General features: G+C 39.6%; 1 protein-coding gene across 3 annotated transcripts in view; it reads left to right on the forward strand.

Annotated features, from left to right (window-relative positions):
- LOC127649485 (chromodomain-helicase-DNA-binding protein 8-like) overlaps positions 1–23,323 on the forward strand; it is a 41,644-nt gene that overhangs the window by 6,252 nt on the left and 12,069 nt on the right. For 2 of the 3 annotated variants that reach the window (XM_052134592.1, XM_052134594.1), the window contains exons 3-31: positions 486–1,514; positions 2,934–2,963; positions 3,056–3,322; positions 3,420–3,536; positions 4,321–4,775; positions 9,849–9,963; positions 10,165–10,368; positions 10,503–10,571; positions 10,901–10,956; positions 11,048–11,165; positions 11,293–11,376; positions 11,641–11,778; positions 12,331–12,452; positions 13,420–13,663; positions 14,140–14,316; positions 15,251–15,394; positions 15,484–15,582; positions 15,714–15,873; positions 16,147–16,357; positions 16,490–16,685; positions 16,804–16,974; positions 17,127–17,417; positions 17,536–17,756; positions 18,519–18,721; positions 19,116–19,272; positions 21,257–21,346; positions 21,466–21,569; positions 21,776–21,899; positions 22,034–22,109. In XM_052134592.1, the coding sequence (XP_051990552.1) occupies positions 579–1,514; positions 2,934–2,963; positions 3,056–3,322; positions 3,420–3,536; positions 4,321–4,775; positions 9,849–9,963; positions 10,165–10,368; positions 10,503–10,571; positions 10,901–10,956; positions 11,048–11,165; positions 11,293–11,376; positions 11,641–11,778; positions 12,331–12,452; positions 13,420–13,663; positions 14,140–14,316; positions 15,251–15,394; positions 15,484–15,582; positions 15,714–15,873; positions 16,147–16,357; positions 16,490–16,685; positions 16,804–16,974; positions 17,127–17,417; positions 17,536–17,756; positions 18,519–18,721; positions 19,116–19,272; positions 21,257–21,346; positions 21,466–21,569; positions 21,776–21,899; positions 22,034–22,109 (5,379 nt within the window). In that variant the 5' untranslated portion in view covers positions 486–578. The remainder of the gene's footprint in view (positions 1–485; positions 1,515–2,933; positions 2,964–3,055; positions 3,323–3,419; positions 3,537–4,320; positions 4,776–9,848; positions 9,964–10,164; positions 10,369–10,502; positions 10,572–10,900; positions 10,957–11,047; positions 11,166–11,292; positions 11,377–11,640; positions 11,779–12,330; positions 12,453–13,419; positions 13,664–14,139; positions 14,317–15,250; positions 15,395–15,483; positions 15,583–15,713; positions 15,874–16,146; positions 16,358–16,489; positions 16,686–16,803; positions 16,975–17,126; positions 17,418–17,535; positions 17,757–18,518; positions 18,722–19,115; positions 19,273–21,256; positions 21,347–21,465; positions 21,570–21,775; positions 21,900–22,033; positions 22,110–23,323) is intronic. The other variant, XM_052134595.1, reaches the window with a different exon arrangement.

Raw genomic sequence — 23,323 nt, forward strand, 5'->3', positions numbered from 1 at the left:
CAATCTATCAGACTCCATTGGTTTAATCCATGTCTTCTGAAGCGATCCAGTTGGTTTTGGGGGAGAAAAGACCAAAACATAACTCCTTTTTCACTTTACATCTTGACAGCAGTCTCCTTGTCGCTCCTTGAAATCACGATTATGAATATAGGCTACAATGGCAAGGTGTACAGTAAAAAAGTAGTTATAGTTTGGTCTGTTCTCCCCCAAAACCAACTGGTTTGCTTCAGAAACATTGATTAAACCACTGGAATCGTATGGCATACATTTACATTTGAATTTCTTTACTTTTTGAAGCTTCAAGGTTTTAGTCTGAGTTGTGTGGACCTACAGAGCTGAGATATTCTTCTAAGAATATTCGTGTTCAGCAGAAGAAAGTCATACACATTTGGGATGGCATGAGAGTGAGTAAATGAGAGAATTTTCATTTTTGGGTGAATGAACCCTTTAATAATTGTCCATTCTTTCTCTCCCTTCTCAAACAGCATATCTGCAGACTCTTTAGACTTGTTGGATGTTTTTGTACCAACACTGGATATCACTTATTTTTTGCTCTTTTTCACAAACTCTTTGACAAGATGGCAGACCCTATTATGGACCTCTTTGATGACACACCACTGTTCAATTTGGATTCCCTTTCGGAGGATGCCTTTTCCCAGGGCTCCTCAGACCCAGTTGAGGAGGCACTAAAGTTGGCCCTTGGCCAAGTCGACACACATACACCAGATTCTGGTGTCCCAATGCTTGATGATGCTGTTTCAGATTTAGATTCAATCCCAACACCTATCGCAGCTCCCATCACTCTCCCATTTCAGACTCTTCAGCCACAGCAGCCCCCCCAGATGTCCCAGGACGTGTCCGTTGCTCCAGCACAGATTTCCGTTCAGGCAGTGTCTCAGCCCTCTATCTCAGTGGCCAGTAACAGCAGTGGGGCAGCAACAGTTCTGCTCAGCTCCCCTCTCGGAGTACCTGTGTCAGGCTCTCAAGTCACCACCCAGCAGATATCTGCGGTTACGCAACAGTCTCCAGGGCAATCGGCCCCCAAAATAGTCATTCTAAAGGGCCCTCAGGGTCAGACTCAAGTGCTGCAGGGTGTCACTGGAGCCACCGGATCTCCAGGGAAAGTCACCCTTACTAGAGTCCTGACAGGAACCCCTCTCAGGCCAGGGATGGCAGTTGTTTCTGGGGGGACTGTATTAAATGCGACATCTCCTGGTCAAGGGCAGGTGAAAATGGGGACTGGGGTCCAAAGGCTGGTTCAGACTACAAATGGCCCAATGAAGCAGGTGCTACTGACCTCACTGCCCCAGACACAGTCACAGGTACAAACGCAGCCTGTACAAGTGCAGATACCTGCGCAGACGCAGTTGACACAGGGTCAGCTGCAGTCACAATCTCAGCAGGTACAGGTGCAGCCTCAAACACAGGTGTCTCTACAGACGCCAGTACAGTCACAGGCCCAAGCTTCAGCTGTCCGACCTCAAGGAGTCACCCTCTCTGCGGTGCCACAGCAGGTCAGTCTCTTTATAGTTATTTTATTGTTCTTTTCTCATGTGTTGCCTCTTGTACTTAAAGAGGTAGTGTACTTAAAGGTGCTTCTGTCATCATTCACATCCCTGTTTAACATTCTTTTGTGTGACACAAAAGGAGATGTTTGGCTGAATGAAAGCCTCAGTCACTATTCACCTTCATTGCATCTTTTTGACATAAAATGAAAGTGAATGGTGACTGAGGCTTACGTTCTGCTTAAAGGGATAGTTCACAAAAGCATTTTAATTATCTTTTACTCACCCTCATGCCATCCCAAATGTGTATGACTGACTTTCTTCTGCTGAACACAAATGAAGATTTTTTTGAAGAATATCTCAGCTCTGTAGCTCCTCACTATGTAAGTGAAAAGGTACCAAAATGTTGAAGGTCCAAAAAGCACATAAAGGCAGGAGGGATACCAAACAAATGTAAATGGTACGATATCATAGTGTTGCTAATTTCAGTACCATATTACAGTATGCTATCATTAGGAAAATTATACAAGATGGGACAAATTTGATATGAAATCAATGACAATTTTAATATAAAAGAAAAAACCTCTCTATATGGCCAAGTGTGATCTTTAAATAGCAGAAAGAGGTAATTAAATTAAATGATATACAGTATATATGCACTGCACACTACAGAATGAACAAGAGGTGCTGCTCTGTCATGTGATTCCCGTGCACATGGAGGCAAACGGAAAATGCATAAGTTGAATCTGTAATACTTTATGCAGTTCTTTTAATCGTCATTTTCTGTATAATTTCATAAAAATCAGAGGCTTTTTATTTGTTGATTTTAGTATCGATAGCTAGGTACCACGGCTGGTATCGTACAGAATCCAAAATTTTGGTATCAGAGCAATTGTAAGAACCAGTGTAAAATTAATCCAAATGCTCCAGTCTTCAGTCCATGTCTTAAGAAGGTATAGGTATGGATGAGCAACAGATCAATATTTAAGTCCTTCTTTACTACAAATTATCCTCCTTGCCCAGTAGGTGGTGATATGCATGAAGAATGCGAAATGGGAAATAAAATTAAGAAGCTATTGAAAGCGAAAATGTGGGGATTAATCATTAAAAAAAAGGACTTAAATATTGGTCTGTTTCTCACCTACACTGATCGCTTTTGAAGATATGGATTTAGTGACAGGAGTCATATGGATTACTTTTGTGCTGCCTTCTGTGTGTTTTAGACCTTCAAAGTTCTGGCCACAATTAACTTACATTGTTTGGACCTACAGAGCTGAGATATTCTTCTAAAAATCTTCATTTGTGTGTAGCAGAACAAAGAATGCCATACACATCTGGGATGGCATGAGGGTGAGTAAATGAAGAGATCATTTTCATTTTTGGGTGAACTATCCCTTTAACATCTTTTTTTTTTATATTTCATGGAAGAAAGCCCTTTGGGTTTGGAACAACACAAGGGTGAGTAAATTAAACCAGACTTTTCATTCTTGGGTGAACCATCATTTCAATATTTGCAGTCAGAATCCATGTAGCCCCGTCTCTCTGTTCAGGGTGAAGCAAAGAGGATCACACTAGTGCTACAGCAGCCCTCCCAAGGTGGATCTGGCCAGGCTGGGACATTGACAATAGGTGGAACTGCAGGTCAACAAGGCCAGCAGCCCAGGCTGGTGTTGGGCTCTTTGCCAGGGAAGTTGGTCCTGCAGGGAGGCCAGCTGGCTGCTCTTGCCCAAGCCAAGGCAGGTCAAACAGGGGCACAGCCAAAAGTGCTCACCATTCAGCTACAAGTTCAACAGCAGCCCAACCAGCAGGGAGCCAAGGTGAGTGAGAGGACAGGTCATGCAGTGGAGTATGTGTATCTGTGTTGAAGATGAATTTGCTGTTGACTGAAAACATCCTTTTCTGTGTGTACAACAGTTTCAACTGGTTTCTGGGGCAACTAATGCTGGTGGCAGCCCTCAAGTGTTGCAGATTTCTCAAGGCCAAGGAGGACAAAGACTAGCAGTGCCTCTTAAACTACTGCTACAGCCACAGGTAGGACATGCTGGGCATCAGTTTTATGGCATTTGTCTTTATAGTTGGGTGACCAGATTTCTGCTTGTGGAAAACGGGACAGCCCCCTCCCAGCAAAAATGAAATTGACGTATCCTTAACTAGGCACAGATCAATGCAAAGTAGAGGGTGCATCCGCACCTGTAACTGTTCTGACCTTGTACTTTTCGCTGGCAGCAATTTTCCTCCGTGTGCACTTGACTTTCATGAGTTTATCATAAACTGCAGAGCAGTCCAGTCCAAAAATAAGATGTACAAAAAGCATTGCCTTCATGACTGTTACACTGAGTCGAGATTTATCCGGTGACCCTGCTGTGTTCATTAATGAGAACGCGCTGCACAGATGCTGATGTCCCGAGCAGGCATAAAACAAACTCCATGGCTTTGGCCAAGATGCCGAAGTTGATGGTCTTGCTCTCCAGCTCACGAAAAACGTCTGTCCATCTCTCAGACATGGCCATCTTGTTCATGTTCCACTCAGTGACGCGACGAGTGACAATGATTTTCGCGCAAGCCCACTCATCAAAGAGCGTGGTTTCGTCAGTCAAACTGAGAACGGGGATTCTGGAGTAGAAGTGTTCGTGGCTGCTCCACAACAGAATAGGCAAAACGTCTGTCACTTGCATGCACTTTGTCAGATTCAGAACTTTGGTTTACAAAAAATCACTAACACTTGGTGTGGCACACTTTTAGGAGCATCCACATGCTTTTTTTATGAACATGTAAAAGTGCTTGATGAAATTTGTGACACTTTTTTTCCCTACAGAATGCCACTTCCAGTGCTGGTGGAGCTGTTTCTGTGGTGAAAGTTATCAATACCTCTGCTGCTTGCTCTGCGGCCAGCACCACCACTACAACGGTGTCTTCCGGTGTGCGTTTGGCAAAGGTCCAGGAGCCATTGCGGAGAGTGGAAACCCTTTGCAAGCAGGAAAAGGCAAACCGTATTGTTGCTGAGGCCATTGCACGGGCCAAAGCCAGAGGCGAAAGGAACATCCCACGAGTGCTCAACCAGGATGAGCTTCCTGCTGGACAGACCTCTGCAGATCTAGAGGGTGCCACAGGGGCTGCTGTATCCAAAAAGAAAGGAGGAGGAGGTGGAAGTAGCAAGAAGAAAAGCCCAAGTGCAGGAGGAGAGAAGAAATCCAAGGCTAAGACTCCAGGAATAGGTGGAGTGGTTGCTGGAGGTGGAGGCAGTAAAAGTAAATCCAAGTCTAAACTCAAGTACGTACATTTTGCTTATAATTCCTGAAAGAGTTTGACTTAGGATAATTGTATAAACCTCAACCTCATAGACATATTTTAGTAGGTTGCTAATGCAACCATAACTTTTACTCATTTTTAGGAAACTCCCTTAAAACCTCTAAAAAAGTATTAAACTTTGGTGCATAACTTCAGTAATGGTCCCTCAATAATGATACCTCAAATCGTGCCTTTTGCTGTGAAAAATTATAGTATTACTTTTCTTTTCAATCAAGTTTAAACCCTGTTCATACCACCGGTGACATTGTGGCTAGTTCCTGTACTATTGGGCGTTCCTACTGTTTCGCTCTAACGTTATTGGTGTATTGCACAGCTGTCCATAGCTTGACATTCTGACTCACAGATGAGAGAAACTGCCGGTAAATCTGTCATTCTTATTTGATAAGGAATCGGTTTTCTTGCTGCAAAGAGTTGTTTTATACAAAATACTGCATTGCTCATTGTATCATATCATATTAACAAGATAAATGATCTACTAATGCATGAATCAAAATCATTCAGAATACAATTTCTAAAAATATATTTTTTATTAAAAAACAGGTACATGGTTACAGAGAATATAATATCATATAATATTAGTGAAATCAGTGAAATCACTCAGTCACTTATAGGGATAGTTCACCCCAAAAAATTAAAACCTCATTTACTTGCCCTCATGCCATCCCAGATGTGTAAGACTCTTTTTTTTCTGCTCAGAACAAATTAAGATTTTTAGAGGAATAACTCTGCTCTGTGGGTCCATATAATGCAAATGAATGGTGGCCAGACCTTTTAAAGGTCCAAAAAGCAAATCCAATCGTTAAATCCATATCTAAAGAAGAGATATGATAGGTATGGGTGTAAAACTGATAAATATTTAAGTCCTTTTTTTACTATAAATTCTCCTCTCTGCCCAGTAGGTGGCGATATGCGAATCAATGAAGAATGTGAATCACTAAAAACAAAAGAATTTTAAAGTGGAGATTTGTAGTAAATAAGGACTTGAATACTGATCTGTTTCACACTTGTATTGCTTTTGAACCACTGGGGTCTTATAATTACTTGTGTTGCTTTTATCTTCTTTTTGTATCTTCAAAGTTTTGGCCATCATTCACTTACAGAGCTGAATTATTTTTCTAAAAATCTTCGATTGTATTCAGCAAAAGAATGTAAGTCATACACCTGGCTGGGATAGCATGATGGTGAGTAAATAAGAGAATACATTTTCCTATCCCTTTAGCTTCTCCATCCTGTCTGCACCCAACACCAGGGGGACAGATGATGTGAGCTCCACTGACTTCACTCTCTTTGGTTGTCGCTCCAGAATGTTGCTCGTAATTTTCAGAAAGTTTAACTTATTTCAACTTTGTTGTTTCCCTCACCCCGCACATATCTTGTCGCCAGCGGTTGCAATTGCTTGTGTCGCTCTGGACTCATTGAAAAATAGGGCTTCCCCTAATAGTCAACCAAATGTTAGTCAAAGAGAAGAGTCTTTTGGACAAAGTTTTGATTGGTCGGTTGGTTGGTTGCAGAAAAAAAAAAAACTCCACAGGGAACTGATGTGTATTACCACTGGTTGGACGCTAGGTGGTACTATGGCATAATCTTCGTTAAGCAGGGTCAGGGTTAAGCCTACACAGTAAAGCAAGATGCCTTGATTTCAAACTTTTAACTAAAAATTCAAAAACATTTTAGTGCAATTAAAATGTGTGTTGTTCAATGCAAAGAACCTACTTCACCTGTGCAATCTCTACAGGTCGGGTTTAATGAAATATATATATATATATATATATATATATATATATATATGAGGATGCACCAAAATGAAAATTCTGGGCCGAAACCGAAAATCCAGGATGCACTTGGCGAAAACCGAAATTTTTACCTATTTAAAAAAAAAAAATGTTGTGTATAATTGTATTAATTTGATACTTTTTCATTAATTTCATGAATTGAATTAATCTGAATTGAAAAACTACAAACCAATAAAATAAATCACACTTTTATTGAAAGTAGCACAACAAAATTGGACAAAAATATATTAAAACTATATTAAATATTATTCTTCTTTCAGTTCTGTAAAAATCTAATTTTACAGATTTTATTAATAATTATCCAAATAATGTAAAGTTTTAGAAAACTATTATATGCACAACAACAGTCAAGTAATGAACTTAGCTAACATCTTTCAAAAAGTTTAAATATGCAACAGTAATTTTAATTAAAACAACAGGCAGAACACAGAATGGCAGAGGGCCTCTATTCCACTGATCTATACATATATATATATATAGATCAGTGCTCTATTCTGTTTATGTAAATGTATGTACACTTTAAGTGAAAATGATTGTGCAAAACAACAGTGCAAAACAGCAGTAATTGAACTAAATCCAACCTCAACTGTAAACGACAGATGTATCCTCAAGTGAAGAACAAGTGTAATGTAATTGCTATTCACATCATATTGGACCGCTTTCTATTTAAGTACAAGTGACAGGTTTCTCTTCAAGAACAAAAGTTGCTAAACGTTCTGACAGTCTCTCCTGTCTGAAAGCTCATCAAGAACATGAGATGCTGCACTGAACAGTCTCTCACTCTCTGTGCTGGTGCCTGGGCAGATAATATACCTGTCGCTAATCCGCGCAAGCAAAGGAAAGCGGTGTTTGTTTATCGCCCGTAGTCAAGGGGATTGTCGCTTCTGGAGTAGTTCAGATTAATACGTCTCAAGTTGTGGTGTAGCTGCGCTAGTTGTGACATTTTCCTGTAGAATCTCTTGCTGTATTCTGTATATATATATATCTTGAAAGTTCTGCTGAATAAACACTGCAGATCGCAAATTTGATGTCCTTATCAGAAACTTTGAAGAATTTCCACACCGCTGACATGATCGGCCTTTGTTTGGTAGCGCTGTGATAAGGGCTAGATCGATCCAGATTGAAATCTGAGCACTGAGGGGCGGAGCGAGGAGGTATATATTTTTGGCTCATATTTTCGGCCTTTTTTCTCTTTCGGCCGAAAACCGAAAGTGCCATTTTCGGCCGAAATTTCGGTGCATCCCTAATATATATTTAAAGATAACTGTATAATTATATATTGATATAATCATTATGTATTGAATTATTGTTATATGAAGGGCTTTCTCAGCAAATATTTGTATATGCGATTAATTAATCGGGACACCATGTAATTCGATTTAAAAAATTTAATCGATTGACAGCCCTAATATATAAATATATTGGGGATTGACGATGGTCAGTGTGATCGCAAATAGCTGATGCATTTGATGATGTCATGACGATATTTGGCTCGTTTTCCCATTTACAGTTTTTCTCGATTGTTTACACACATTTTCTGAAAGAATGCCTCATTCTCAGAACTCTACACACAAATCAAAAAACACACACAATGGGCAAAACCCCTCAATTCTCCTGCAAAATGAAACTTTACATTCAAAACAATGTTATTTCTTCTCAATTTTGTCTATTTTTTTTTCAAATGACACACACAAACCATCATATGAATAGACATTTATAAGAACCAGTTGAACACTGATGTGCTCATTGTAAAACACTATGATGAATGGAAAACACTTCTTCTCCATTCATCATAATGACTTAGGCCTTTTTTTTTTGTTCAGTGCTACACTTACTACAGACAGTACATACATAAGTGTGTTGTGAAATATTTGAGAATATTGTTTTTATACTCAGAACACACAAATACACGGTAACAAATATATTTTATTTTTCCCACAAAAACAATGTACACAGTGTACATCCCATTCCCAACCAACACAATGTTGCACATACACTACATACAAAACAACAGAAGAATTTACTGTACACAGTTACAGTAAAAAAAAACTATGCTGCATCCTCTCTTCTGTTGCGGTCTGGCCACAGCACCTCATCCACATCACAAGCAATGTTTTCCCTGGCCAAGCAGCGGGGGAAATATCGCCTAGCATGGCGATTCCAGCCATGAAAAGCATCAGCTGCTATATCTCCACATGCGTCCTCCATAGCTTGAAGAGGTATACGCGTTTGTGGATTTCGGATTACTGTAAATACAGAGTAGGTATACATTTCCTAAATACTTAACATACTTTACAGTATTTTTACAGTCCTACAGAACAGTCCACAGGCAATACTGTACTACTGTACTCATTGAGTACTGTATTGATATGCAGTACTGCAATTTTCTAGTGAGGGTAGATTTCTTACCTATTCTCATTTCGGAAAGTCCGGATGATGGATGCTACAGTGTACCTGCTCAGATTTGTCTGTACTCTTTGCCCAGCCTCCCTCATTGTTAGACCATGGTTGACCACATGATCAACCAAAGTGGCTCGGATCTCATCAGAGATTACGGTCCTTGCCTTGGCCTTCCTCGTCCTCCTCCTCTTACTCTCACTCCTCTGGCTCTGCCTCTGTTTCCAATGTTGGCATCCATTGCTCCATTGAATAGCTCACATGTTGCCCTTTTATGCTAAAGCTCTGATTGCTAATTGTAAAACTGTGTGACGGGTGTTTGCCCTTGTGATGAGTCAGTGTGCATATTTGAATGGCAGTGATATTTTCTGCATGAAAATTGTGCCAAAAGCAGATAATTGTGTGTAGTGTTTTGAAAAAGTGTGTTTTAGAACTGCAATTTAAGTGTAAAGCAGGAATTGTGCTTGTAGTTTAGCAGAATTGGTTCAGGGGTTTGGTGAATGAGTTACATGTTGTGGTCATTGTGTCTCAAGTACCAGAATTTGTGTGTAAACAATTGAGAAAAACTGTATTAAATGATTATTAGTCTATTATTGTTAGCAAATTAATATTACAAATACTTTGCCCATAGACAAATAGACACACGCTTTAAGAAACACACTTTATTATATTATTATGTATGACATGCTGTCTGTACGGACATTTTGTCATTTTGCATGTTTGTAACCACCTTTCATTTTACCATCAGGCAAGTATTCATTTAAGCACTTCTTTTAGAAAATGGAAAAATCTAGTTCCTACTTTAATTAAAAAAAAATATATATATATATTTCCCTCTCTGTAGCACCATCACTCTTGTAGGTGGTAAGAAAAGGAAAAGAAATGCATCTTCTGACCACTCAGATGTAGATCTTAGCCCACCTGTTTCACCCCGCACCCTGGAGGAGGACATGTCACAGGTATTGCACGCTCGTATACAGAAGCATATTCACTTGGTACTAACATGCATTTAGGCAGTCATAGGAGCCATATTAAGCCATAAGTGTTGTACGTGTTAGCAGGCATTAAAATTGCATTGGTACCATTTGGATTTTGAATATGGAGCATCAAAACAATGCAATAGACCTAATGTATTGACTTCAGTGCAATTCTCCCAACAGAAGAGGCGATCTAACCGTCAGGTGAAGAGGAAGAAGTACACAGAAGATTTAGACATTAAAATCACAGATGATGAAGATGAAATAGATGCAGATGTTGATGTGACCACGACTGTCATGTCTGCTGCAGGGCATGCACAGTCAATGGGAGCAGAACTCCAAAAGGAGCTAGATGGGGATGCTCTTTCAAGCATGCAGTTTTTTGTGGTGCGTAAGCACTGTGGTCATGGCTGATTGGACTTATTTCTTTTGTTATTTTTCTTTCCTTCTCATAAATCATTTAGTCAGTATAATGTTTAGTTTATGAATGTGAATCTGATTTCTCTATATGTGTACTTTAGGAAAACCCAAGTGAGGAGGATGCTGCAATTGTGGATAAAATTTTGTTGATGCGATTGACAAAAAAGGAGGCAAGTGTCTTATCTATTCATGCAACTCTATATCTAACAGAGTAACTGGCATTATAAAGGAGTAAGATGAATTTAACCGAGAACATCCATGCAATGCTGTTGATCACCATAGAAAATACCTCCATTTGTAAAAACATTCCAAAAATGTTGTGGGTTGTAGTTGCATTACTATACATATGTTTGTATCCATGTATCTGTTTTTTTACTAACTTGGATACGTTTCTAAATTATTTTCTGTTGTAATGGACAGCATGCCATGCATAATGTTATAGTTAAAGACTAGCTTTTAAGTATTTTAAACCCTCATGCTTATTCTTGACTTGTTGCAGGTGTCTCCAGGGCTGTATATAAATGTGGAGGAATTCTTTGTCAAATATAAAAACTAGTGAGTCATGATCACCCATTTAAATAGAAACACTCTTTTGTGGCAATGCCTCTTGAGGGGAATATTTTTGTAACTTGTAATGTTTTCTTAGCTCGTACATGCACTGTGAATGGGCCAGTCTTGAACAGCTGGAGAAAGACAAGAGGATCAATCAGAAGCTGAAGAGATTCAAGACCAAACAGGCACAAATGAGGAACATATTTCAGGAGGTGGGACCCTATTGAAAAGCATGAATATAACTTGCATACATTGGGAAATATTGCGATTTTTATATCTGGTTTGGTTAAATATTATCTTTTAAGTGCATCTGAAACTTTTTTTTTTTTTGTGCTTTAGGATGAGGAGCCTTTCAATCCAGACTATGTGGAGGTTGATCGTATCTTGGATGAGTCACATAGTGTCGATAAGGACAATGGGGAAGTAAGGGCTTACCTACCACATCTCTCCAAGACCCAAAATTAAATAGCTTCTATTCTCTGGGGCAAGAGGGAGAGATCAGAATTACCAAATACAAGTACATTTTGATGAAGAGATTATTGATTTATTATGTAAATTCATCCAAGTTGTGATGTGAATTGATACATGGGTGTACCCTCACATTAACAAAATTCTGTATTCCCCTACATCCACAAAAGAGTCTAAGTTAAAATTGTATTGAGTTGTTTTTTTCTCCCCATGTCATAGCCGGTTTTGTACTACCTGGTGAAGTGGTGCTCTCTACCTTATGAAGATGCTACTTGGGAGCTCAAGGAGGATGTTGATGAAGCAAAAGTGGAAGAATTTAGGAAGATTGAAAGTCGCCAGCCACGCCTCAAGAGAACTGTGAGCCACTATCACACTCTCATTAGTCACATTTTAATATATATATATATATATATATATATATATATATATATATATATATTTTTTTTTAAACTCTCTTCTCACAATGCCTGGTCTCCATAGCACTTGGCCTTGGCATGTCTATGGCCCTGTCTGTAATGTATTTTATTGTTTGATGCTCATTAAGAGACAGTAGCTGGGTTTCCATCAAAAAGAAAACGTGAAACATTGGGCATTTCCATGAACTGTACTTGCGCATTATCTTGAGGGAGCCCGCCTTTTTGTCTTGGAGCAGCTGAACGACAATGAGCACATTGTCATGGCAAATGATCACGAGACATCATTGTTAATGCTAATAAGCCATTTCCATCATTTTAATGCATATTTTAACTAACGCGAAACTCTAGAAAATCCACCTCCTCTTAGAGCATTACATTTTATGCTAATTTAATTTATTCGCAAATCAAGTGTTTCCATTCAGGATTTCATCCGAAATAGTTGGATGGAAACGCAGCTAATGGTGAATATTAACATAACTTGCTCTTTCATCAGCCTCGACCTCCTGCAAGTGCCTGGAAGAAGCTTGATGAGTCAAGAGAGTATAAGAATGGGAACCAGCTCCGAGAGTACCAGCTGGAGGGAGTCAACTGGCTGCTCTTCAACTGGTACAACAGGTAATGTGCTCACCATTATTTGCTAATACATCTAGATAAATGACGATGAGAAATAGGTAAAGAATAATGATGTAAGACCCCATAATATGAATAATGTTTAAAGTATTAAATTATAAAAAATTTAAATTAAAATATTACAATTTTTAACATTTAAAAAATGTTTTTCTTTTCATCCATGATAGCTGATAGCTTTGTGCCTTCCTCTAGTTGACAAAACACATTTAGCAGAGATAAGCATTTAAAATATTCTGTTTTGGTAAAATTAATTCATAGTATTGATGACTCATCCCCTGCTCGGGCACATACAAAGTTTTGTCCAATAAAATGCTCCCTTAAATGATAATGTCCCCTACCTCCTAATTGTAAATACCACCTTTCACCAATCTTATGGTACAACAGTAAGCAGACAGCTCAGAGATACAAAATCATAAGGAAATAGTTTGACAGCCTGCTATTGACAAATAAATAGCCTCTCGATATTGACAGTTTGCAGATTAATCAGAATTGTCACACTAGGATCTTGGCAAGAATAAATGTGGCATTACTCCAGTATCGAATACAGGTTCATTTTATTTACCCAATGTTTTTGGCAAGACTGCTAGCGTAGGCTTAAGAGAAGGTAATGGTGAGAAATTCACCATAATTTAATTTAAAGTGTCTTCGCTGTTTTTGTCCATGGTGCAAGCTGTCAAGTGTGGATTTGCTTTGCTGTGGCATTATTTTAAGGCTATTGGATATATAAAAAAGAACAAGCCCTTTAAGTCCTTCACAACTTCCTGTTTTAATTGGAAATACAATTGTTATAAAAAATGTCATGGGGTCTTTTAATAGTTATGGCAGTGCTGAGATTTGAATGGGTTGGTAAATCTGTGGAGAAATGGTACAGAACAACTCATGCACAACTTGTGAATGTTTTCTCTGTCTAATTCTCACTCCCTTCTTTCCATACTCATGGCTCCCCTCACAGGCAAAACTGCATCCTGGCTGATGAGATGGGTCTTGGTAAGACCATTCAGTCCATAGCCCTTCTGTCAGAGATGTTTGCTGCAGGAGTCCAGGGCCCATTCCTCATAATTGCCCCTTTGTCCACCATCACAAACTGGGAAAGGGAGTTCTCCACCTGGACTGATATGAATGCCATTGTTTACCATGGCAGTCTGGCCAGCAGACAGATGATCCAGCAGTATGAGATGTACTGCAAAGATGATAAGGTCTGTGTAGAGGCATCATGTTTGTTTCTTTTTCTCAGTTTCTCTCGGTTTAGTATGTGATGCCTCTGGGATAATGGCATAAATCACCTAAAAATGACATTTATCATTAGTCACCCTCACTCCAGACCTTTTTTCTTTTGTGGATCACAATGAGTTACTTGGCGGAAACTGCTCTTTTTTTCTTCTTCATACAACGAAAGTAGACCGTGACCAGTAGCTCTCATGATCCCAATGGACAAAAAGAACCATAAAAGTAGTCCAAACGAGTTGTGCTTGTAAAACTGTATGATGGGAAGGAGAAGTCTTTCAAAAAATACGTTTTATTTTGTATTTTCTTTACCTTTCTTTTTTTATAACTAACAATCTTTTTTTTTTTTTCTTCACAAAAAATACAACAAATTGCCCATAATAGTAAAATATTTTGGCTTTGTTGATGTGCCTATTTTGACTTTCTCCTCCTTTTCTGTCTTCTTTAGGCACACTTGATACCAGGGGCCTATAAATTTGATGCTCTGATCACAACCTTTGAGATGATTCTCTCTGACTGCCCCGAACTGAGGGAGATTTCTTGGCGCTGTGTAGTTATTGATGAAGCTCACCGATTGAAGAACAGAAACTGCAAGCTCCTCGACAGCCTCAAGATGCTTGACGTTGTAAGTAGCTAATAAAACATTGTCTGTTTAAAGGATCATTGGGTTATTTCTGTGCCACTGTGCAGTGTGCACTTAATGGAACTGGGCTGGCCCTAACAACCTGGGCTCAAACAATGGTGTCAGATTTGGGGACTATTTGTTTTGGTGAACAAAGGAGCATTTGAAACCGGTTTTAAAATGGTTATTATTTTTGGAATTCTGTTTGGTGCTGCTTATGGCACAGAAATTACAGACTTCACCTTTAATTTAAGATTGTTAGTGTTTGGTTTAAATATCATGTATTCTTAGCCCTAGCGTGTACACTCACAGAGCACTTTATTAGGAACACTATGGTCCAAAAAAGTGGCTGACATGGTCTTCTGCTCTTGTACCCCATCCGCCTCGAGGTTTGACGTGTTGTGCATTCTGAGATGCTATTCTGCTCACTACAATTGTACAGAGTTGTTATCTGTGTTACCGTAGCCTTTCTGTCAGCCTGAACCAGTCTGGCCATTCTCTGTTGACCTCTCTCATCAACAAGGTGTTTCCATCTGCAGAACTGCTGCTCATTGGATGTTTTGGCACCTTTCTGAGTAAACTCTAGAGACTGTTGTGTGTGTGAAAATCCCAGGGGATCAGTAGTTAGAGTAATACTCAAACCAGCCCATCTGGCTCCAACAATCATGCCACAGTTAGTTACTGAGATCACATTATTCCACATTCTGATGGTTGAAGCTCCTGACCCGTATCTGCATGATTGTATGCATTGCTTTGTTGCCACAGGATTGGCTAATTAGATCATTGCATGAATAAGTAGGTGTACAGGTGCTCCTAATAAAGTGCTTGGTGGGTGTATGTGATATCTTTCAGATGCTTTGATGCTTTTAATTAAGATCTAAGCTCTGCGATGTGGTCTCTCTCACGTCCCCTCTTCCTCTCTCTGTCTGATTTTCAGGAGCATAAAGTGTTACTGACAGGCACCCCACTGCAAAACACAGTAGAGGAACTGTTCAGTCTGTTGCATTTTCTGGAACCAGCCCAATTCTCCTCTGAGACTGAGTTTTTACGCGAGTTTGGAGATCTTAAAACAGAAGAGCAGGTAGAACACCTAAAAATATGTTGGGTGTGCTGTGCTCCGTTGAAAGAATGAACTGTTTCCAATGCTCTGTCTTGGTATGCATTCATCAGGTGCAGAAACTGCAGTCTATTTTGAAGCCCATGATGCTGCGTAGGCTGAAGGAGGACGTTGAAAAGAACCTCGCACCAAAACAGGAGACTATTATTGAGGTGTGCACGTTTCCCGCAGACTCTGAATAGCAGGGCTCTTGATGTCTATATAATCAGATTTTTTTAAGTTGGGTTGCATTATTTGCATCATTAAAATTGGGTTGATTTCAATATTTGCTGTGGTCCCCCAGGTGGAGTTGACTGATGTACAGAAGAAGTATTACCGTGCTATTCTAGAGCGTAACTTTAGTTTCCTCAGCATGGGAGCCACACACAACAGCAATGTACCCAATCTCCTCAACACTATGATGGAGCTTCGAAAGTGCTGCAACCACCCTTACCTCATTACAGGTACTGAACAGCACACATTACACAATCTCTTCTTCAAGCCTCTTCTGTACAACCTAAGATTTCCTCTTATTCACCTAAATTTGGCACATAATGTCTTTCTGCTGTTAGAAGAGTTTCAGCTTAGTTCCTGACAATTTTGATGCTTTGTCACACTAAAACAAGCACTTGCTTATTCGTTGCCCAAGTTGACTTGTTGTTTTGTTGGCCTAAGCTTTGTATCAGCAACTCACCACTGGATGCTTGTCTTTACTCACTTGTCTTCTCTCTTTGCAGGTGCTGAGGAGAAGATAGTGGCTGAGCTGAGGGAGGTGTATGATCCTCTGGCTCCAGACTTCCATCTCCAGGCTCTGGTGCGCTCGGCAGGAAAGCTGGTCTTACTAGATAAGCTGCTTCCTCGCCTCAAGGCTGGAGGGCACAAGGTTCTCATTTTCTCCCAGATGGTGCGTTGCCTCGACATCCTTGAGGACTACCTCATACACAAGAGGTACAGCACTAGATTTACACTACATCTATGTGAACAGTGAAATTTAAATAAGAGTAATAATATTTCAGAATTACTAGGTATCTGTTTGACTTCCCTTGATGTCTCCTTGATTGTTGTGTTCCGTCTGATCAGATACCTGTACGAGCGAATCGATGGGCGGGTCAGAGGAAACCTGCGACAGTCAGCCATTGATCGCTTTTGTAAACCGGATTCAGACCGGTTCGTCTTCCTACTTTGTACCCGTGCTGGAGGGTTGGGCATTAATCTGACTGCTGCTGACACCTGTGTCATATTTGACTCTGACTGGAACCCACAGAATGATCTTCAGGCAAGGATGAATTTCTCCATGGTCATTTTCATGCATTTAGTCACATCCATTGGCCTTTTTTGGCCATGTTTTCTGTCCCAGACATTGAGTCTCTTATCAGTTTCTTTTTTCCCCACAGGCTCAGGCACGTTGTCACCGTATTGGTCAGTCTAAAGCAGTGAAGGTGTACCGTCTCATTACCAGAAACTCTTATGAGAGAGAGATGCTGGATAAGGCCAGTCTTAAACTGGGGCTTGATCGAGCTGTTCTGCAAAGCATGAGTGGGAACAAGGAAAGTAATGTCAATGGGGTAAGACTAAAAGAAAATTCTATAAATGCAGTTTTGCTTTATACATTTTTTGGCTGAGAAATGCAAGATCAAGGCAGAGCGAATAAATAATTGACTAGGGTACTGATTATCTTGATAATTACAGTTGAATGCTGTGAACTTGTTTTCTTCAGATCCAACAGTTTTCTAAAAAGGAGATTGAGGATTTACTTCGTAAAGGTGCATATGCAGCCATAATGGATGAGAATGACGAGGGCAGTCGTTTCTGTGAAGAGGACATCGACCAGATCCTTCAGAGAAGGGCAACCACCATCACTATAGAGAGTGAAGGCAAAGGATCCACTTTCTCCAAGGCCAGCTTTGTGGCATCTGAGAACCGCACAGATATTGCTCTGGATGATCCTGAGTTCTGGCAAAAGTGGGCCAAGAAAGCAGACATAGACATGGATACTCTCAACAGGAAGGTAGAGTGTAGTGTCTATATAATGTAGTTTTCCCTATATGACTGTATCCTTGTTTCCTTGGTGTCTTCGCATTTATTCTTTCATCTCTCACTCTCTTCCTCATGCAAATCCTTTTCAGAATACTCTTGTGATTGACACACCCAGAGTGAGAAAGCAGACACGTCAGTTTTCCAGTCTGCGTGGAGAAGGTGGCGATTTGTCTGACTTGGACAGTGACGATGACTACCCACCCCATAGTTCTCGACAATCCCGGGCCTCTCGACGCTCCGATCGGCATTCCGGTGTAGGATATGGACGGACGGACTGCTTCAGAGTGGAGAAACATCTGCTTGTTTATGGGTTTGTGAATTAATTTGTTGCTGATTATTTTTGTGCAGCATTTTATGAAGACTGGTGTGAGTAGGTCTGGGTAAAAATATATATTTTCCAATGCATCGTAATCTTAGTTCTCGATATCGATTCATAAATCCCAAGATCGATCTGCAATTTAACCAAATCACATGCTATGCAATTAAAAATGCCTATTATTAGCCACTGGCCATTATGTTCAGATATCACTCACAAGTGATTGAGTAGTATAGTGGAGAGGTTATTAGCCCCGAGATCTTTTCACTGCATATTGAGAGTAAAAGTTTGGTATAATTAGTTCTGTTTGTCCAAAGACTAGATCCACTGATCCAAGCACATGTTCTACAAATCATTGTGAATGCTTGTAAATAATACAAATTATGCAAGTAAACAATAAAAATGCAAGAAAAATATATATGCAACATAAAATATGCAATTTCAAGACATTCATTGATTGAATAGATGGAATTTTAAAAGCAAAAATTTGACCAATTTGATAAACTAATGATAAAATATAATTTGTAAAATAAATATTTTTTTAATTGCACCTAGTTGGGGTTGCCTAAAAGGTTCCTTTTATATTTAAGAGCATTAGCTGAGAGAGAATTTATTTTATGTGTAAGCAAAATGGACATTGTCACAGAAATGTACCCATATTAATTGGAATCGAATTGGGAAATCTGTATCAATAGCCAGGCCTAGGAGAGACATGCCATTTTGAAACTTAAAATGTCCACATGCCTGTGTCTACAGGTGGGGGCGCTGGCGAGATATACTGACTCATGCTCGGTGTAAGCGGCGTCTCAGTGAGCGGGACGTGGAGACCATCTGCCGTGTCATCCTGGTATTCTGTCTCATTCATTACCGTGGAGACGAGAACATCAAGAGCTTCATCTGGGAGCTAATCACCCCACCGGAGAATGGACGAGAACCACAAGCTCTGCTTAATCACTCTGGTATGGCTTTCTCTTATTACAATCATTATCAATTAACATCGTCTTTGTGTTAAGTTTGTTGACGCTACCAACAAGACTACCAGACCACAATAGGTCTTTCAGAGGTAGATCCATGCTAAGCATACACTACTGCACTACAACGCCAGAAAGCAGCAACTACCCCGAAACTGAGAAAAATAGCTTACGTTTTTTGGATTGATTAGCCAAGTTTGGATTATAGTCTGCCTTATTTTCTCTGAATCTGAGCATAGATGAACAAAACCGGTCGAAGTCTTAAGAGACCCTATTTCGGTCAACTCAATTTTGACAAAATGTGTAGTTACGGCATTTTCCTTGGCATGGCATTATAAGCTTTTTATGAAGTTCTTATAAAGGGTTTCTCCTTTCCTTATAGGTCTGTCCATCCCTGTACCTCGTGGCAGGAAGGGCAAACGAGTGAAGGCTCAGAGCTCTTTTGATGTGCAGAAAGTCGAGTGGATCCGCAAGTACAATCCTGACAGTCTGCTGATTGATGACAGTTACCGCAAGCACCTCAAACACCAGTGCAACAAGTATGTTTGACCACCAGAGACACTAAATTATATCTGATTATAATGAATTGTATAGTAGCTTAAAATGCATTTAACATTGTTACTATGTACTAGAGGTCGACCAATATATCGGGTTTGCTGATTAATCGGCACTGATAACGATTTCTGGAACTATCGGTTATTGACAAATCCACACCGATAATTTTCCCCCATTGTGTCCGGTGCTGGAGCGGCTGGGAAGGGCGTGCTGTCATTATGCAGTATGAGAGTGGCCTCTAGAGGCAAAATAAAAACTATCATTGATGCCTCGTGGTGATTGTTTTGACGCATAAGACTGCACGTTGAATGCAGTGGAACAATGCAGATTTAAAACACTAACAACTAAAAGGTATGTATACCGTACATGTAGTCATATCATTATAAAGTAATTCATTTCTTAAAAAGATGCTGCATTAATAGTGAACAGCAGTCTGTTTGCAGACAAGGCCGAGAGGATGCTAATAGTAAAGCCATCGAGTCCTACCAAAATGTTTAAATAAAATGTATTACCATCTATTTGCATTAGTTTATATCCAGTCACATTTATGCTTTAGCCAGCTAAGTTGTATATTTAAAGGTAGTGAGAGATTTGAGAAAAATATCTTCATGCAGTCAAGAGAAACGTATAAACAATTCAGAAACACATCGGATTTTAATAAATATTTTATCCTCACAGTAATGTGTATTTTTGTCATTTTGATCATCAAGTGATCAGTGTGTGTGTGAAGGGCTGGACTGGCAATCTGGCATACCGGACATTTTCCCGGTGGGCCGACGCACTTTGGGGCCAATCAGGGGCGGACAGGCCAGCGAGTTTCTTGGAGAATTTAAACGAGCATAACAGTGCAAAATACAAACAAAAATATAACTGAATCTTATAGAAGCATTAAAAAAAAGTTATAAGACATTGCAATTCACTAGTTTGGCCTAGTTTCACATTAAAGACCCATCACCGGAAGTGAAGTGATCAGCCACTTGAATACGTGCAATAGCTCTGTGAATCACAAAAGGCTGTGTTTAATAAATAAAATGCATGTGCAGCACCAGCACGTCAGTGATTGGTGCTGCTCTGTTTACACACACACACCCGTGGCTATTTCTAGCCTTCACGGTGGTCTGCAATATTTGAACGCAACTCACGAACATCATCTCCGATGTAGATGCTCAATAGTTCACTTATAATAAGCGTTTAGTACGGCACCGGAAGTGCATTTGAGCAGAATTTGAATAAGAAGCTAATTAAACTACTGTGAACAAATTTAAAAATGAGTGCACGACTTAAATATATTAATGTTGTATTTAAAAAATATATATAATTATTATTATTGTCATAATTAGGATTTGTTTACAATTTTAAAAATATTTAAATTGAATGGGTTTAAAAAAATAACTGTGTGAATGAACCGTGGACTGATGACGTACAACTAAATTGAACAAAAAAAGAGATCTGAATAATTTAAAGTCCAGATGTAAGTTGAAACATTTTTGGGAAATACAATATAAAATTAAAAAAAATTTTCTTTTCTACTGAAGACTTGAAGACTGGAATTACTGTTAATTTTGCTGCCACATTATCCAGTATACTAGTTAATAATAAAGTGTTTCTTAATAAGCTGTACATTTATATTGAAATAATGTGTAGTTAGAGGTTTGTGTTTCTTAACATATTAAAGAATACCCCCAATTAGTTCCACACAATAATGTAAAGATATTCTAAACTGATTTTGCTTAAAATTGGATCGGATCGGAATTGGCCGATACTGAGATTTCCGGTATCAGAATCGGATCGGAAGAGAAAAAGTAGTATCTGTACATCCCTAGTTAAAATGTTGTTTTTCATTCAGTATCAATTTAAAAAAAATACGTAATCATTTTTCGGCTTGTCTACCCAACTTGGTTATCGGTATCTGCAAAATCCTATATCGGTCGACCTCTATTAAGTACTCTGTTGTTTTACCTCTGGCAGAGTGTTGTTGAGAGTTCGAATGCTGTACTACCTGAAGCAGGAAGTCATTGGAGAACATGCTGATTCTGTTTTGAGAGGAGCTGATGCGAGGTATAGCGATTTGTCTTATATAATTAGAAACTGACTGCTACAATGCCAGCTCTCTCTCACCCACATATAGAGAAGACACACACAATGACACCACTGATGGCAGGTTTGTTTACATGCAGGGATATTGATATCTGGTTGCCTGAAATGGAGCAGCAGGATGTTCCATCTGGCTGGTGGGATGCCGAAGCCGACCGATGCTTGCTTATCGGGGTCTATAAGCATGGTATGTTTGGGCTTTATTAACCAGTCATGTCGTGTTCAAGTACTAGTATAATGGGTGTCCCGATAATTAGAACTTCCTGGTAGTTTTGCACTCCTTTTTGCTCTTTTATGGTTGACTAGTCAGTATCTTAATTTAGTTTTGACACCCCACTGACTAGTCGATATGACACCTTAATGTATTCCTCCCTCTATATCTTGCTGTGCCAGGATATGAGATGTACACCACCATGCGTGCCGACCCCTGCTTGTGTTTTGTTGAGCAATGTGGGCGCCCAAATGAACAGGACATTAATGCGGAGCAGCAGTCGGCAGATCCAGAGCTTGGGGATGGGTCAGTTTCAAATGGAGCCGATCTCTAGCTCTGCACCTGCATTATCACAACATAGCCTGATTGACTGTGCTGTTTATGCTTTTGGATGAGTATCCTTGAATTTCCTGTGACCTTTTGTTTTCTTTGCACCTTAGAGGGGACTACGACAAGTACTCTGAAGATCCAGAATTCAAACCTGCATCGAGACACACCAAGGAAGTATATGAGGAGGTAAAGACATTTAAGATACATGAACTGATGAAAAGAATGTAATATCTGCAAGACCAAGAGTTTTAAACCAACTGTGATGCGTCAGTGTTGCTCTAGGGGGCTTGCACACTTCTGCTTCACTATGATCAAGGACTGAGTCCATCAAAAGATTATTCTCCTCCTAATATTATATCATAAGGGGTGCCCCTGAATTTCAGCTAAAACAATAATTACTCTTCCAAATTTATCATTAATCTGTTTGAGATATTTGAATTGTAGATGTTTATTTATCAATGTAATAATGACTCTGGTCTTACTAGAGCCAGCACAAAAAAAAACATGTCCACCCCATATCTTCCCAAATTTTCCAACTTCCTGTGGGGAAAGATGCTTTTCTTGAAGGAACACCATCATATTTCTCACGCTTAAGAAAAGTAATAACCTTTCTTCTTTTTATGGGGTGCCCCAACCCATTCACATTCCACGTGGAGAGAGACATTTTTATCTAATAGAAAAAAATTACTTGTGTGTCAAAAACTAGATTATACAGACCACATTTCCCATTAGTACAACAATCAAACCCTGAACTCCGGAGGAATCTAAAAACGTGCATATAAACCGTGGCACGACAACGCCAACTGGCGTCAATCCCTCTAAACTGAAGAGGTCCATGTACGCCAACAAGAGCGCCCGCGACAACTTTGCCATCGGATTACTACATTTTGCCTCACAAATTAGTGAAGCAAAATTACTTAACAGAAAACACTTTGTAAAATAGGCAGAATAAACACATTTATTGTGTAGATACAATCACAGAACTGACTCGAAGGTGTGTTCCCCCATAAAACAAAATTCCAGCCAATATAAAGCCGTTCAGTGTCCTCGAACAGTCAAACAAATGTACAGTGAACCAGATTTACATTTATGCATTTGGCAGACGCTTTTATCCATAGCGACTTACAGTGCAATGATTACAGGGACAATCCCCCCGGAACAACCTGGAGTTAAGTGCCTTGCTCAAGGGCACAATGGTGGCTTCTGATTAACAGCCCTGTGCTTTAGCCACTACGCCACCACCACACCAGATGCTTATGAATGCAGCAGATGACGTAATCATTCGAATGTCCCGCAGAAATAATCCACAAATCAAACCCCAGCCAACAGGAGGAATAAGAGACAATTCACTGGGAGGGCACATGAAAAGATTACAGCATAACATACTAAGACTGCCAGCT

Source organism: Xyrauchen texanus, chromosome 9, assembly GCF_025860055.1.
Source record: "Xyrauchen texanus isolate HMW12.3.18 chromosome 9, RBS_HiC_50CHRs, whole genome shotgun sequence".
NCBI classification, from domain to species: Eukaryota; Metazoa; Chordata; class Actinopteri; order Cypriniformes; family Catostomidae; genus Xyrauchen; species Xyrauchen texanus.